This window comes from Stegostoma tigrinum, chromosome 4, assembly GCF_030684315.1.
Source record: "Stegostoma tigrinum isolate sSteTig4 chromosome 4, sSteTig4.hap1, whole genome shotgun sequence".
In the NCBI taxonomy this organism is placed as follows: domain Eukaryota; kingdom Metazoa; phylum Chordata; class Chondrichthyes; order Orectolobiformes; family Stegostomatidae; genus Stegostoma; species Stegostoma tigrinum.
The window spans coordinates 96,963,015-96,979,407 of NC_081357.1; the positions used below are offsets into that span (position 1 = coordinate 96,963,015).

Below are 16,393 nucleotides of genomic sequence, written 5' to 3' on the forward strand. Positions count from 1 at the left end.
GTAGGACTAGTTTAGTTTGGGAAACCTGGTTGGCATGGGTTGAAGGGTCTGTTTCTGGGATTTATAACTGTGAATGATGGATGAAATAGCTATAAATCAGGATGTTGAAGAGATAGAGGAACTTATCAAAATTACAATCCTACAGGAAGTGGTGCAAGACAAACTGGTGGGATCCATGCCCTGGGGGTCCAGATGGACTTCATCCTAGGGTTTGGAAGGAGTTTGCTCAAGAGGTAATATATCCATTGGTGTTGACTTTCCAAAATTTCCTAGATTCAGGAAAGAATGCATTGGAGTGAAAAGTAGCAAATTCTAATCGAGTGAGGGACACAGAAGACAGGAAGCCATAAGCCAGTTAGCTTAACATCTGTCATGAGAGTATGTTGGAATTGATCATTACAGACATTATAACTGCGCATTTAGAAAATCTTAAGGTAATTGGGAACAGGGTTTTATCAAAGGGAACTTGTGTTTAACCCATTTACTGGAGTTCTTTGAAGGAGTAATATGTACTGTGAATAAAGGGGTGCCTGTAGATGTATTGTAATTTGATTTCCACAAGGCATGTCAGATGGTGCCACATCAAAGATTATTATGGATAATAAAAGCTCCCGGTGTGGGTGTAACATATTGGCATGCTGGCAGAAAGTATTTGTAAATTACTCTGTCTGACTAGCATGACACTTGGAGTATCTCAGAGTGTGCTGAGTCTAAACCATTTCACAATTTATATCAATTACTCAGATGAGGGGAGTGATTTATGGATTAAAAACTGCAGAAAGCTGCAACACAAAGGGACTTGTGCATATTTGTGCATGAAACATGGTGCAGCAGATAATCAGGAAGGCTAATGGAATGCTGGACCTTAATTCAAGAGGATTGGAGTATGAGAGTCAGGAAGTCTTACTGCAACTGGACATGGTGGTGGTGAGACCGCATCTGGAGTACTCTGAGAAGCTTCGTCCCCTTATTCGAGTGATCGTGTTGTTTCATTTGGGACAGATAAGAGAAAGTTCACTATTACAATCCCTGGTATCAAGGGACTGTCTTATGAGCAAAGGCTAAACATAGTGGCTCAGTAGTTAGCACTGCTGCCTTACAGCACCAAGGACATGGGTTCGATTCTACCCTCAGCTGATTGTCTGTATAGAGTTTGCACATTCTCCTTGTGTCTGTGGGGACACGGTTCTCATGTATTTTTAAGGTTGAGGTAGATTTTTGGACAGGAGTGAAATGATGTGTTATAGGGAAAAGGCAGGAAATTGGACATGAAGAATATCCAATCAGCCATGATGGATGGCCAAAGGGTGTCGAAGGATAACTCCTGCTCCTATTTCCTATAGTCTATCTTCCTGGTGGACCACCACTACAAAAAAACATCATTTTTTAGTAATTGGTATAATTTGGTTGTGAGAAAGGAAATTCTCCAAAAATCTACTTGTAGTAGTTGTCAGGTCTTCAACAAATGATCAAAGTGCCTGAAACAACTTTGTACAATGAACCAAGTGAAGCTGTTACAATTCCTATCAGCTACTTAACCATCAATGGCATGACACATGTTTAAGCAAATTGTGTAACTGCCAGGCATATTTCAACACATTTGGGTCAATGTTACTAACAGTATATAACTGAAATAAATTCTGAACATTGTAAAGTTTAAATATCTGAACAGTTTTTTTTTATAATTCCAGGTGATTTTCAAAGCAAAATCTAAGTACTACCCAGAGCTTCAAAAATATAGGTATAGTTTACTCTTTATCATCATTTTATGGTAGTCCTATTCTACACAATTACTATTGCAATATTCATAGTCCATACTCTATAGTAACAATCTATATTTTATCACTATTATATAGTACAGTGCAGTTTACACCCTTGTTAGTGTTATATGCTAGTCACAGCATAGACTCTACTGCCATGATATAATAGTCTATATTACCCTTATATAGTCATCATAGTCTAGAATTAATACTCTGTAGTACAAATGTAGTCTGTTGTACAGTAACAGTCTATATTACCTTTACATAGCACAGTTACTGAATAACTTACACAGGTGAACAGGTCAGATCTTAATTATGCAAACTGTGAGGAAATGAGTAATTTAGTATTATAGTGAAGGAAATAACATTTACTATAAAATGATAAACAGGAATATATGAATGCTTTGTAAATATTGTAAGTTGAAAACTTAAAGTTTATACAGGGCTAGTAATGTTGCAAACCATCTCAAGGTGCTTCACAGGAATAAAAGTTTTGGCACTGATTCACATAAGGAAATATTAAGGCCGGTGATCAAAGGATTGGTCAAATTTTAACATGGAGAGACAGAGGTTTGGAGAGAGAATTCCCGTGCACAGGATCTGGACTGATGAAACTAAAACTGCCAATAGTGAGTGGTGTGATGAAAATTGGGATATGCATTGTGGCTGGAATTGGGAATAAGCAGAAAATGTGGACCTGGAGGACATTAGACAGACAGGAAAGGGTGAGAACGTGGAGGAATTTGAACTTAGGACAAAAATTTTAAATACAAATTGTTGTTGAACTGTGGCACCAATTTGGTACAACCAATCCAGTGGTGATGGGTGACTGAGAGGTGGTGAGATTTAAAGTATGGGAGGTGAAGTTTCAGGTGAGGGACATGGATAAGGTGAATAGACAAGATCTTTTCCCCAGGGTAGGGGAGTCAAAAACTAGGGGGCATATGTTTAGGGTGACAGGGGAAAGATTAAAAGGGTCCTAAGGGGTAGCTTTTTTCATGCAGAGTCTGGTGTGTGAATTGCCAGGGGAAGTAGTGGAGGCTGATGCCTTTTAAATATTGTAAATGTATCGGGAAAGGTTTAGAGGGATATGGGCCAATTGCTAGCAAATGGGCCTAGATTTATTCAGGATATCTAGTGAATATAGACAAGGTGGACAGAAGGGTCTTTCTCCATGCTGTACGTCTTTTTGATTCTATGTGTCCAAATTTAAAGAGGGTCAGTTGAGAGGCTTGCGAGAACTTTGGAGTTGCTGAGTTTGGAAATAATTAAAGTGTGGATGAGGATCTTAGCAGATGGGTGAGGCAGTTTCTAACAACGTTTAAGTTGTGTTAAATTGATGTTTCTTTTCCATTTTAGGTTGCCCCTTCAGCTAATTTTCCTGCTGGCCAGTCTCCTATTCCTTGTGGTAAACTTGACCTGTGCATTGCTTGTGAAAATCGCACATACTGAAACGAAGACTGTTGTGTTTGTCCGTGTTGCAATCAACGACACCCTGTTTGTGTTGTGTGCAATCTCACTGTCTGTGAGCCTCTACAAGATTGCTAAAATGTCGCTGGCCAATATATATTTAGAATCTAAGGTTTGTTTTCTCATATAAAGTTATCAGTTAGAAATAACTTCATTTTCTCGTTAAGACTTTACAGAACATTTTCTTGTGATCATTTCCTATCTTCTCAGAAATGAAATATCTACAAAAACATCAAGTCATGGTGTTTCAATAGAAACAAAATGATTGCTAACATCTAATATGTTGCAGGTGGGTGGGAGGTGGCACAGATGGAAAGTCACAGACACTTTGGTCAATGCAGTATCTAATTGAGATGGTTCTAATTTCAGTGTCACAGTTTTACAGTCACCGCAATAGGATGATTTAACCAGAATGAACTGAAACAAACTAGTAAAATAAAGAACTGTAGATGCCAGAAATCTGAAACAAAAGCAGAAATTGCTGGAGACCTCAGCAGGTCTGGCACTACCTGTGAAGTCAAAACAGAGTTAATATTTTGAGTCCAGTTACCTATCTTCAGATGAAGGGTCAGTGGACCTAAAATGTCAACTCTGCTTTCTCTCCACAGATGCTGCCAGACCTGCTGAGTTTGTCTAACAATTTCTGTTTTTTTGTTGCTGCAACTTGCTACTTGTTTCAGAATCAACATATTGGGATTAATACTGAGGAAATCTTTTATGGAAAGTTGTGTTAAAACTTCTAAATTGGTGCCCTGTACCCTCTCTTCAGATCACAATGAGCTTTGGTTTCATACAATGAGAACAAGCCACTTTTCCAGGTATTTATAATTTCAAACCTGGGAATTTTAAATTCCCAGGTTTTGGACTATATTTCAGTAGTGAATCTGGCATGAATAAAAACATGTTGTAAATACCCAGCAGGTCTAGCAACACCTGTGAGGAGAGAAACAAAATTAATATTTAACGTAACTGACCCTTCATCAGACCTGGAAATGTAACAGGAGGCAGTTGTGGGTATGGTGATTACGTGAGATCAATAATGAAAGGGAAGGTCTATGATAGGGTGGAAGGCAGAAATTGAATCAGCTTTATTGTTAGATGTACTCAAATAAGTAATGAAAAGTTTACAAGTCACCACTTATGGCATCATCTTGGGTACAAGGTACCTAGGTATGAATTCTTCAGTATAAGTTCTTAGGAAAAAACATTAGAAAAATGAAGAAATAAGAAGTCCAGGTGTTACAGATCATGGGAATAAATTATAAAACAGAGAAATAAAAAGTTCAGAACAATGCTCCTTCCAACCTAGCCCATGATGGCAACCAGCCGCCAGATCACGCTGTGCCTTGATCCCATAAGGCAATGGGCTTCACCTTGAGGCTGACCCTCTTTAAACATGGACATATATAATCATAAAGACGTACAGCATGGAGAAAGACCATTCTGTCCAACTTGTCCATGTTGACCAGATATCCTGAATAAATCTAGGCCCATTAGCCAGCATTTGGCCCATATCCCTCTAAACCCTTCTGGATGCCTTTTAAATTAAATTGATAGGTGATTAGAAGCTCAAGATAACACAAAGTAGTTACTCATACTGCGTTTATCTCCTCAGCAGCAAATACAGCATAGTAATGGAAAATCATACAAATAAATATGTGTCTCAGCTGAAAGGAATGGTTGAGGCCTAAAAGTGAGAAACAAGATTAAAGCACCAGATGTTCCAACTCCTTTGTTTATATGAAAAGGGGGTCATGGGAATCTTGGGCATGACAGAGGAGTTGACCAGGCTTTTAGGAAATTTGGGAACAAGTATCCAATTGGTTTTGCAGAAACACCACTCCAATGGATCCATTTCATTGCTTAGTACAGGAAATATTTCAATTCCATTTTAGGGTAATTTCATGATGCTAATAAGCCAAAACATCAGTTTGATAGAACCATATCACCTCCTCAATTTCCCATATTTCCCCTGAAGAATATTTCCTATTTTCCCAGAAAGTAAAACAAGTAATACTTGCAAATGACATACAATCCTCTGATTAATCTTGTTTACCTCAAAAATGGAGCTTCAGAATGACCAGTACATTCATTTCCAACTATTGCTGCCTTAATTTTACTGTTTTTGTCCCCTCTGAGATATCTTTACATCTTGGTGTTTTTACTCTTATTCACATTTTGATACAAATTATTCATGAAACCAACTCAAGCACCTTTCTGCCCTCAGGAATATGTTTTCTACCTATAGCCACCATGCTCAAGTAGAATATGTTCCCTCAGGCCTCAAGTTATCACCTGTTGTGTCAAACGATGATCTAGTTTCTGAAATTCAGTTTGAATGATGGGATTATGAACAATCCCCAACAATTATTCTCCCTCTTATAACCCAATGGGGAGAGCTGGAATAATCTTCTGCACTGGATGTAGAGTTAGTAGGCCAGAAACATTGGGACTTGTACAGTCTGCACTCTTGCAATTTGTAGTATGCTTATTGAAAACTGCGAACTAATTTCGTGAAAAATTCAGGACACATCAGTTTTGAAATCGCCTGTAGAAAGAAGTATTACACTCGTGGAATTAACATACTTAATCTTGATGCATACAGAATCAAAAAAATTCTGTTTTCTCCTTGAATTATCAATGTTGAAACCAAATCAGAATCAGAGTTATTGCTTATTGAAATTGTTCACTATCAAGACTCCGGACCAATCAAGTATTATTGGCTATAGTGTGAAGGAAGTAATGATAATTTGTGCATTCCAATGACTAGAGCACTGTAAAATGCTGGGTGCTGAACTATGGAAAGAACGAATGTTAAAAGGAAGAGATACCAAACATTCAATAGGATGATTTCAGAAGTTAAAAACTGGAGTTATGGAGAGAGATTTGAGATGCAGGGGCTTTTCCACTGGAACAAAACTAGTTAATAAGCCACTAATGCTTTGTTTGGGTTGGTGGAGAGGGAAGACCTTTTGATTTGATTTAGTTATTGTCACATATTTTGTTATAAAAATAGTGGAAAGTGTTGTATAGCATCACCACTCTCTCGTGCCATCTTAAAGCAAAAATAAACTAAAACATTGGATGTAGAGGCAGAAAAAAGAAGAAATACATTAAAAATGTGTTCAGTTTTACAGTCCTTTTTAAGTGCTGCACCATGGGCTGTGGACCTGGAGGCCAGGCGCAAGTCCCCTTTATCACACTGACGCTGCTGCCATAAACATCACCACTCTTTGGCACCAACTTGCCTCCACCGTTCTCACCAGTACAAGTCCTTGCTGGACCATTGAGGCTGCATGGTACCACACCAGCCCAAAATTGAATCTGCTGCTGCCTCCATGAATCCGCGCTGGATGTAGACACTGCCAGGAAGCCAAGCTTGCCTCCAACAGCGCAGCCATGAGTCGAAGCTAGGACATCAAAAGCTGCCAGGAACCCAAACTTGTCTCCTATGCCACCACCACAAGACTGCGCTTCTGGGCCTATTTGAATCTGACTTCTGGGCCTGTTCACCACCACCGATGGATGCTGGTGCCACAACCGAGCTCTTCCCAAGAGGCAGGTTAAAATAACAGTGGGGGGGAGGGGAAGAAAAGAGGAGAGAGAGGCAAAAACAAAAATGAAAAATGGAAAGAAAAGCACATGGAGCAGATGAGCCCCAGGCTCAGAAGACTTACTCCACCGCCATCTTACCAGATCTGTATTTTGTGTGTCAGTGACAAGGGTCCAATTTAAAACGGTCACCAAGAGAAGACAGGCTGGGAAATCTTGTTTGTGTTCAAGTCAGTTCTTCGTTTCTGAAATCTTTTACTGTAGGATGTGATCAAGGTGAAGGCCATTCTTAGAAGACTACTAGTCTGACCTGAACAATGCAAATTAATTTCAGTTGAGGACAGAGACTGCAACTCCACTGCATCACCAAGTGCTTAATACTTCAAAACAGAATACAAATCCAAAACGTCAGCCTTCCTGCTGCTATGCTGCTGCTTGGCCTGCTGTGTTTATCCAGCTGTACACTGTTATCTCAGATTCTCCAGCATCTGCAGTTCCTACTATCTCTGAATATTTTTGAAAGTTATTTGGTATCAAGTATTATTATTTGCCTATTTCAATAACTGCAGATGTAAAAGGGACGTTATTGGATATTGAAGATCCTCCATTGTTTTTCTATTTTCAGGGCACCTCTCTGTATCAGACTGTAATGGTGGGAGTGGTAATTATATTGCTATACACATCAAGAGCCTGCTACAACTTGGTTGCAATTGCACTTACCTCCTATAACCACATCAACACATTTGATTATGACTGGTACAATGTGTCTGACCAGGTCAGTATTTATCTGGGTCAGGTAAGTCTGGAGCTTATATGAAAAGTTTTCAGAATCACACAACACTGACAGAGGCCATTTGGTGCATTATGCCTGTTTGGCTGTTGACAAAATCTATTCCGTTAGTCTCAAGCTCCTGCTCTTTTATCATAGTCCTGCAATTTTTACCCCATTTAAATATTGCAGGGGTCTGTTAAAATTTGTTTTGAAAATTGCTAATGAGTCTTCTTCCACTGCCCTTTGAGGCAAATTCTAGGATGCACTAGAGCATAGCAAATCAATGTCTCATCTTCCATTTACCTTTTCTGCCAATTACTTTAAATTTGTATCCTCTGGTTACTAACTCTTCTGCCAGTAGAAGCATTTTCTCCTTATTTGTTAATTTTTAAAATAAACCCACAAAATCATATATATCTACTAAATCTTTTCTGAACCATCGCTGCTCTCTAGAATAATTCCAGTGTCTGTAGAGTCTCTCAAAACTGAAGTACCCAATTCCTGAGACAATTCCGGTATATTGTCTGAATCCTTTGTCAGTGTCATGCTTGGAATTGAGCACAATACTCTTGGCAAAGTTTAACCAGTGACATATAAAGCATCAGCATTACTTCCATGCATTTATATTCTGTGCCGTCCTTTATAAAAAGGTCAGAATTGCTTCTACTTTTGTTACCAGCTTTCTCAACTTGTCTGGCACCTTCAACCATTTGTCAGCCCTCAGGAGTTGCTGTTCTTGAACATTTTTCCAAGCCTCAATCACCTTTAAAATTGTACCAGAGTAATTCCAAACTACTGATTGACTGGATAGAACCAGTCATCACCTGATCAACAGGAACCAAGCTGACGTCTTAGGTGTATTTGTTGCAAAAATATTTATGGATTAATATTATTAGTTCATGGATGTTTTAGCTCATTACAGCAATTGCTGCCTGGTGCAAATTAAATTTGTATCTTTTGCTTTTCAGGAGAGAACTAAGCAGTTAAAAACCTACCCAACATATTTTGGCCAATACTTCCATTTTTATAAATTGTCAGGTGAAAGCTCATAAAGCAAGATTGTCAATCAATATAGTCTTAAAACTGCATGAACATGGATTTAAACAATTCAGATAATCCTTATTAGTAACAAAGAATACCAAAATATGTGGCAAGTGTGTGTCCTGGGCCTGAGATTTGCAGAAATGGTTTTGATTTTTTCTATAGACATGTCATGAGATTGATAGCAATAAGCCCGGATAAATTTTAGTTACAGTCATTTTATTTTAAAAATGGTAAAGTCTCAGTAAAATGTATCTCTGTTTTCCAAAGGGATATCCCTTCTCGTCAGCAAGCCTGTTCTAGAGTCATACAGCACAGAAACAGACCCTTTGGTCCAACGAGTGCATGCCAAACATAATCCCAAACTAAACTAGTCCTACCTGCCTGTTCCTGACCCATATCCTTCCAGACTTTTCCTATTCATGTACTAATCTAAATGTCATTTAAAATGTTGTAATTGTACCCACATTTATCACACCTTTAGGAAATACATTCCACACACAAACTACCCTCTTAAAAAAAAATTGCCTCTCACATCTTTTTAAAATCTCCCTCCGCTCACCTTAAAAATATGCCCCCTAGCTTTGAAATCCCCCATCCTAGGGAAAATACCATTAACTCTATCTATAGCTCATTATTTTATGAACTACTACAAAGTTGCCTCTCAATGTCCAGTGCTCCAATGAGAAAAGTCCAAGCCTAACCAGCCATTATTTATAACTCAAACCTTCCATACCTGGCAATACCTGGTAAATCTCTTCTGAACTCTCTCAGACATAATATCCTTTCTATAACTGGGCGACTAGAACTGGACACAGTATTCCAAAGAGGACTCACCAATGTTCTGTACAACCGCAATATGACATCCCAACTCCTATACTCAAAGGATTAAGCAATGAAGGCAAACATGCCAAATGCCTTTTTAACCACCCTGCTTATGTGTGATGTAGACTTCAAGGAATTATGTACCTGCACCCCTAGGTCCCTCTGTTCTATTTAACAACCCAAGGCCCTGCCATTAATTGTATAAACCCTAATCCCTTGTTTGTCATACCAAATTACAATACCTTGTGTTTATCCAGATTGAACTCCATCTGCCATTTTTCAGCCCATTGAACCATTTGATCAAGATTCCTTTGTAATCTTAGAAAACCTTCTTCACTGGCTGCAAAGCCACCAATTTTGGTGTCATCTGCAAACTTACTAACCATGCCTTCGATGTTCTCATCCAAATCATTTATCAAAATGATAAACAAAAGAGGAAGCGGAACCAATCCCTGTGGAACACTGCTGGTGACAGGCCTTCAGTCTGAAAAGCAACCCTCCACCATCACTCTTAGTCTCCTGCTGTTAAGCCAATTGTGTATCCAATTGGTAAACTCACCCTGAATCCCATACGACCTAACTTTACTAATTAGTCTACCAGGCAGAACAATGTCTACTGCTCTGCCGTTAATATCTTTTTGGTGCCTTCCTCAAAAAAAAACTCAATTGAGTTTCAGACAATTTTCCTGACACAAAACCATACTGATTATGCTGTTGAGGACAAACTGTTAGAAGGAATTGCTCTGATCAGTCTTTTTGTTTGCTGACCTATATTAGTTCCTGGTTCACTAATGTCTTGATTTTAAACATTATTATCCTTGAGTTCCATTACCTATACCTCACGCTCCATTTACATCCATGTCCTTTTCCATAAAACCAGCCTGAACTCCTCCAATGTTGACACCTTGTCCGGTCCCAATTGTATAACTTAATTACTGTAAGCCAGCTTTACAAATACTGTAGCTGCAAGTTCTAAAACTCCCCCTCACTTCTATAAAATCCTCCTTAAATGGCGTCTCACTGGGGAATTGCCTTGGTTAAAAATCAACATCTTGGGTCAATTTTGTTTTGTCTGATTACACTCGTGAGACATCTTAACATATTTCATAAATTGAAAGCAATATTAATTTCGGTTCTTGGTGGGTTACTGATGTTATTTATCTCACAGGCAGATCTACAGATCCAATTGGGAGATAAAGGATACCTGGTTTTTGGGGTGATTCTATTCGTCTGGGAACTGCTGCCCACAACTTTAGTTGTTCTCTTCTTTCGTGTAAGAAGACCTGTCCAAAGTCTGGTAAGCGTATTAGAACCTGATCTTCAACTCCTCAGCCCTTCCTGAAATGCATTGTGTGGTATTCGAGATTGCACAAATTTCCAGCACCAGAAACACAAGTCAGACACTTGGGTATGGGAAATGTATGAATTGTAAGAATAAATAACAAAGGTCACTCACTGTAGCACAGACACAGAATAACTTGAAACATAGAAACAGGAATAGCCTATTCAGCCCTTGGCCTACTCTGCCATTCAGTAAGATGATGGCTGATCTGTGGCCCAACTCCATGTGCCTGCATTGTGTATGTATCCCTTGATACTATTGCTTGATAATACTTTGTCTATCTTAGATTTAAAATTTAACCATTGAATTAGCATCAACCAATATTTGAAGAAGAGAGTTACAAACTTCCTCTACTCTTTGCATGTAGAAGTGCTTTCTAACATCTCTCCTGAATGGCCTGGCCCCAATTCTTAAACAATGCCTCCAGTTCAGAATCTTCAACCAGTGAAAATAGTTTATCTAACCAGTCTTTTCTTGTTAATACCCTGAAGACTTAGATAGATCACCCTTTAATCTTTTAAATTCTAGAGAATAGAGGCCTAATTTATCTAATCTCTCCTCATAACTTAACCCTGAAGTTCAAGTACCATCCATGTAAACCTGCATTTAATTTCCTCTGGGGCCAAACATGCTTCCTGGGGTGTGGTGCCCAGATCTGCTCACAGTCCTCTAAGTACAGTTTTGTATAACTGCAGCATAACCCTATCGTTTTTCAGACCAAAATGGATAACCTCACACTTGCTTGTTATAACGCATGTGCCATAGCTTTGCTCATTTACCTAATCTATAAATATCCTGTTATAATTTTATGTTGTCATCAACACAGTCAACAATGGTGCCCAAGTTTGTCATCAGCAAATTTGGATATTTGACTTTTTATACCATTATTCAAGTTGTTCATGAATATTGTGAACATTTGAAGGCCCAACACAGGTGCTTGCAGACAGCACTACTCACGTGCAGCCAATTTGGTACTTACCCACTTTTCAAACTGTTTCCTGCCACTCAATTTCCAGTCCAAGTCAGTAATTTGCCCTTAGTTCCGTGCACTTCCACCTTAGTTAACAATATCTTGTGTGGAACTTTATCAAAAAGCCTTCTGGAAGTCCATATAAACAACATCCATTGAATGCCCTCTGTCCACCACCTTTGTCACCTCTTCAAACATCTGAGGTTTGACAGGCATGACACACCCTTCATGAATCCATGCTGACTCTTCCTGATTAGCTGAAAGCTGTCAAAAAGGTGATCAGTTACCCATTCTTGTTTATAGATTCCAACAGTTTCCTCACCACAGATGTCAGGCTAACTGGTCAATAATTCTCTGGTTTCCTTCTGTCATCCTTCTTAAGGACTGAAATGACATGAGCAAGTTTCCAATCCAGAAGTACAACTCCTGAATTCAGAAAATTCTGGAAGATTATGGTTAAGGCATCAGCAATGTGCTGTCCTACCTCCTATAACACCTGTGTATGGAAACCGTCAGGCCCTGTGGATTTGTCACTCTTCAGTTACTTTAATTTCCCCATTATTGGAAATTTACTTGAGTCAATTTTATTCAGACCATACCCCGATCTTCTGTTAGTCACCTGAAATCTATCCTTTCCTGCTGCAAATACTGAAGCAAAATAAGCCATTCAGCCATTTCCCCATGGTCATTGACAATATTCCCACTCTCAGCCTTTAACGGGCCAATAATACACTTAACCAGCTGCTTTCCCTTTGTGTAACTATAAAATCTCACTGTCTTTTATGGCACTTGCAAGTTTCCTTTTCTAATCCTTTTTAAGTACTTTTTCAAGCTGTTTTGTGGCCCTTCTGGTCTTTCTATTTGTTCCATTCTGTGGCATCTGTACTGTTCTTTGCATGTTATAAACCATTCCTTTTAATTTTATGTCGTCCCTTCGACATCCATAGCTTTTCCTTCTCGTGGGTACAAACTGCTTCTGAATAGCATCAAATCTTTCTTTAAACACGTTCTATTATTTTACCTATTAGCAGATCTTTCCAGTTTACTGTGGACAGTCTCTGCCTCACCCCTATTAAAATGAGCCTTATTCAAAGCAAAAAAGTCAAATACTTGAATTTTGGTTACATCTTACAAACGCAACACGAAACTCAATTGTGTCATGATCACAATTTGACAACCAGGTCACTGATTCAATCAAGCTCATTGAATTTCGCAATGTTGCTTGTCCTTCATTGCCATAGGAAACAATGTCTTGTATGCAATGTTACAGACACTTGAGAAATTCACAACCTTTCTGGCAGATGCTCTCCCAGTCTAAGATCAAAATCCCCCATTAATACTACTCTGCCTTTGCTGCATGGGTTTTATAAACACTGAAATTAAGCAAATAACACTTCACACCTGCTACCAGGTGGTCCAAATACCTCTTGGGGCTTTAGTTCCTTTACGGTTCCTCTATTCCAACCATAAAATGTTCTCCCATTGGGTGCTTTCCCTCATTACATTCTCCCTCACCATAGAAGTCTGTTTCTAATTAGTAATGCTGCTTCACCCTCTGCCATTTTCTCTATTCCACCTTATAAACTGAACTACATTTAGTTCCCAGTCCCGACCATCCTGCAGTCACATCTCTGTAATGGCTACTATATCATAGTTTCTAATTTGAATCTGTGCCGACAACTCATTTAATTTGTTCCTCATACTGTGAATTTACATAAAGAACTGTCATTTTGCCTGTTCACTCTATCCTATCCTTCAGCATCTCCCTCCTTACTACAACTTTATAACACGTCCCCTCCCCATCCCCATTCATTAAATTGGCCCTTTTTTTGTTCACCCCAATAATCTTTACATTCTCCTCACATGGTGACCTGCTGCTCTAGCTCCCATCCCCCATCACACTAGTTTAAACGCTCCTGAGTGGCACTAGCAAACCTCCTCAAAAGGATATCAGTGCCCCACCACTTTAAAGTGCAACCTGTCCTTTTTGTACAGACTCAACCTTGGAAGAGAACTATGTTCTAGATATTGGAATCTCTCCCTCTTACATCAGCTCTTTAGCCATGTAACCAGGTGTACTATCTTCCTAAACTTGCATAATTAACCTTGCAGAATAAGCCAACATCTGGTAAGAATGGTGGCCAATGATTACAACAATGCTTTTTTGTCCAACATTTCTAATCTGAACAGGGATAAATGGTGTTTTATGGTAACGATGGCTTAAGTTTGGGCATACTATTCTACTGCACTCACTGCTCAGGTTTTCTCTCGTTGCAGACAAAGAATGGCATATTGTGCACTCATGGATTCACCTCCAGGGCCTTTTTCTTTGATAATCCTCGACGTTATGACAGTGATGACGACTTAGCCTGGAATGGCACCTATCATAGCACACTCAGCAGGTAATTGCTTAAAACTCTGGCTCCACCGGAACAACAGAGGGATGGATGGTACAGCATAGAAGGCCATTTAGCCCAGTGTTCTTCTTACCAGTTGGGTCTCTGCAAGACCATAAAATACAGGAGCAGAATTAGGCCATTCCGACCAGGAAGTCTATTATGCCATTCAATCAGAGCTGATTGGGGTTGAGGAATCTTTCTCTTGCTTTCATCCTGTAATCTTAGATTCCCTCGTTAATCAAAAAAGCCTCTGTCATAAATACAATGACATGGTGTCCGCAGCCTTCTGTGGCAAGGAGTTCCACAGATCCACCATCCTCTGGTGGAATAAATTCTTCCTCATCTCAGTTCTAGAGAGTTGTCCCTTCACTCTGACTAATCTTTCATGCCCAAGTTCATTCTTGTAATCATCCTGTCAAATGCCTCCAAGGCCAACACATTCTTCCTTAGGTACAGGGCCCAAAATTGCTCTCAATATTTCAAATGCTATTCAAGAGCAATCCAATTAACCCTACTCCTCATTCACAGGCCTATAGTTGAAGTGCAGTCTCCTTTTCACGTATGCATCAGGCTCTCTTATCAATGGGGATAAAGTGAAGAATTTGATTAGGCGAGTTGCTCTTGAAAAACATGGGGACAAAAGGCTTGAAAGCCTTCTTTTTGCAATTCTATGACTACTGTTTAAAAGTTAATGACTGAAAAGCTGTTAGAAGCAGATTCAGACAATGTGTTTCAGATCACAATACACTGTTAAAACAAGATCACTTCCTCTTGTTCTTTTGCCACTTATCTTAAATCTACATCTTCCGTTTACCAACCATCCTGCAAGTGGTGACTCTTTCTCCTGATGTACACCTTGAATGGCTTTGAAAAACATTGATAAATTTCCTCTTGACCTTCCCTACTTGACAGAGAATAACAGTAACTCTTCCAGCATCATCTCAACTGAAATCTCTCACCCTTAATTTCATTCTGGTGGATCTTCCTTAAGTGATGTATCCAGAAATAAACACTCACTCCAGTTGAGACACAATAGATAAAAAGCTAAATACTCTTTGAAATTTTTTAAAATTTCATTCTATCCTGTCTATCCCAAGACTTCCCAGGCAGTGCATTCCAGATTGCCACCATCCTCTGAGTTAAAATATTTTTTCTTAAAATCTGCCCTTTACCCTAAAATGTCCCCTCATGATTGACTCCTCAACCAAGAGGATCAGCTGCTGTCTAGTCACCCTATTCATACTCGTCATAAACACCTCAATCATGTCCCCGCAACCCCACCGCCACCCCCCAGTCTTCTCTTCTTTTGAAGAATTCAAGTCTATCTAGTCTCTCCTGATAGCTTAATTGCTCCATCCCAGGTAACATCCTGATGATCCTCGTTTGTACCTCTATTGTGCAATCACATCCTTGATTAATGAGGTGGCCTAAACAATGCTCTTCCCACTGTTATTCCACTGAATAGATTTCTTGCATATTAGTCAATCCTTCTCTGCACCTTCTCTGTAGCTGTAACACTATATTCTGTATTTTGCTCAATTACTATGGTGTACTTATGTAAAGATACGATTTGTCTGGTTAGCATGCAAAACAATACTTTTCACTATCCCACTACATGTGACAACAATAAATCAAAATCAAAAATTATGTCTTGCTGTTATACTCTGTCATGACTAATGAAAGCAAATGCCTCATAAGACTTCTAAGTATGCTATTCATGTGCGCTACACAGACTTAAGGACCTGTGAATAATTAACCAAAGTCCCTATTCTGAGCTACCCAGTCTCCCACCATTCATTAAATACTCCCTCATCTTGGTTCTTCTTCCAAAGTGCATCACTTCATGTTTATCAGGGTTAAATACCATTTGCTACTGATCTGCCCATCTGACCAAACCATTTATACAAGTCTTCTTGTAACGTACAACCATCTTCTTCACTATTTACCACCATATCAATCTTGGTTTTAATCTGCAAACTTGCTTAAAATTCCCCCCTATAGTTTATAAGTGCTCCCGGTACGGATCTGTGATACACCACAGGACACCGACATCCAGTCACTTCAACAGTCTTCTACCACTATCCTTTATGTCCTATTACTAAGCAGTTTCTCATCCAATTTGTCAAGTTATCCTGAACGCCCTCAACCACACAACCAATCACATTTTTGAAAACAAATTTTGTTAGAATTTAGGTATGACCTCCCTCTGACAAAGCCATGATGGCTATCCCTAATTAACCTATGCTTTTCCCAGTGTAGATC

General features: G+C 39.1%; 1 protein-coding gene across 1 annotated transcript in view; it reads left to right on the forward strand.

Annotated features, from left to right (window-relative positions):
* Window positions 1-16,393, forward strand: part of LOC125452387 (G protein-coupled receptor 137Ba) — a 41,896-nt gene that overhangs the window by 23,008 nt on the left and 2,495 nt on the right. The window contains exons 2-6 of the mRNA XM_048530698.2: window positions 1,692-1,741; window positions 3,120-3,342; window positions 7,408-7,557; window positions 10,589-10,717; window positions 14,010-14,134. Coding sequence (XP_048386655.1) covers window positions 1,692-1,741; window positions 3,120-3,342; window positions 7,408-7,557; window positions 10,589-10,717; window positions 14,010-14,134 — 677 coding nt within the window. The remainder of the gene's footprint in view (window positions 1-1,691; window positions 1,742-3,119; window positions 3,343-7,407; window positions 7,558-10,588; window positions 10,718-14,009; window positions 14,135-16,393) is intronic.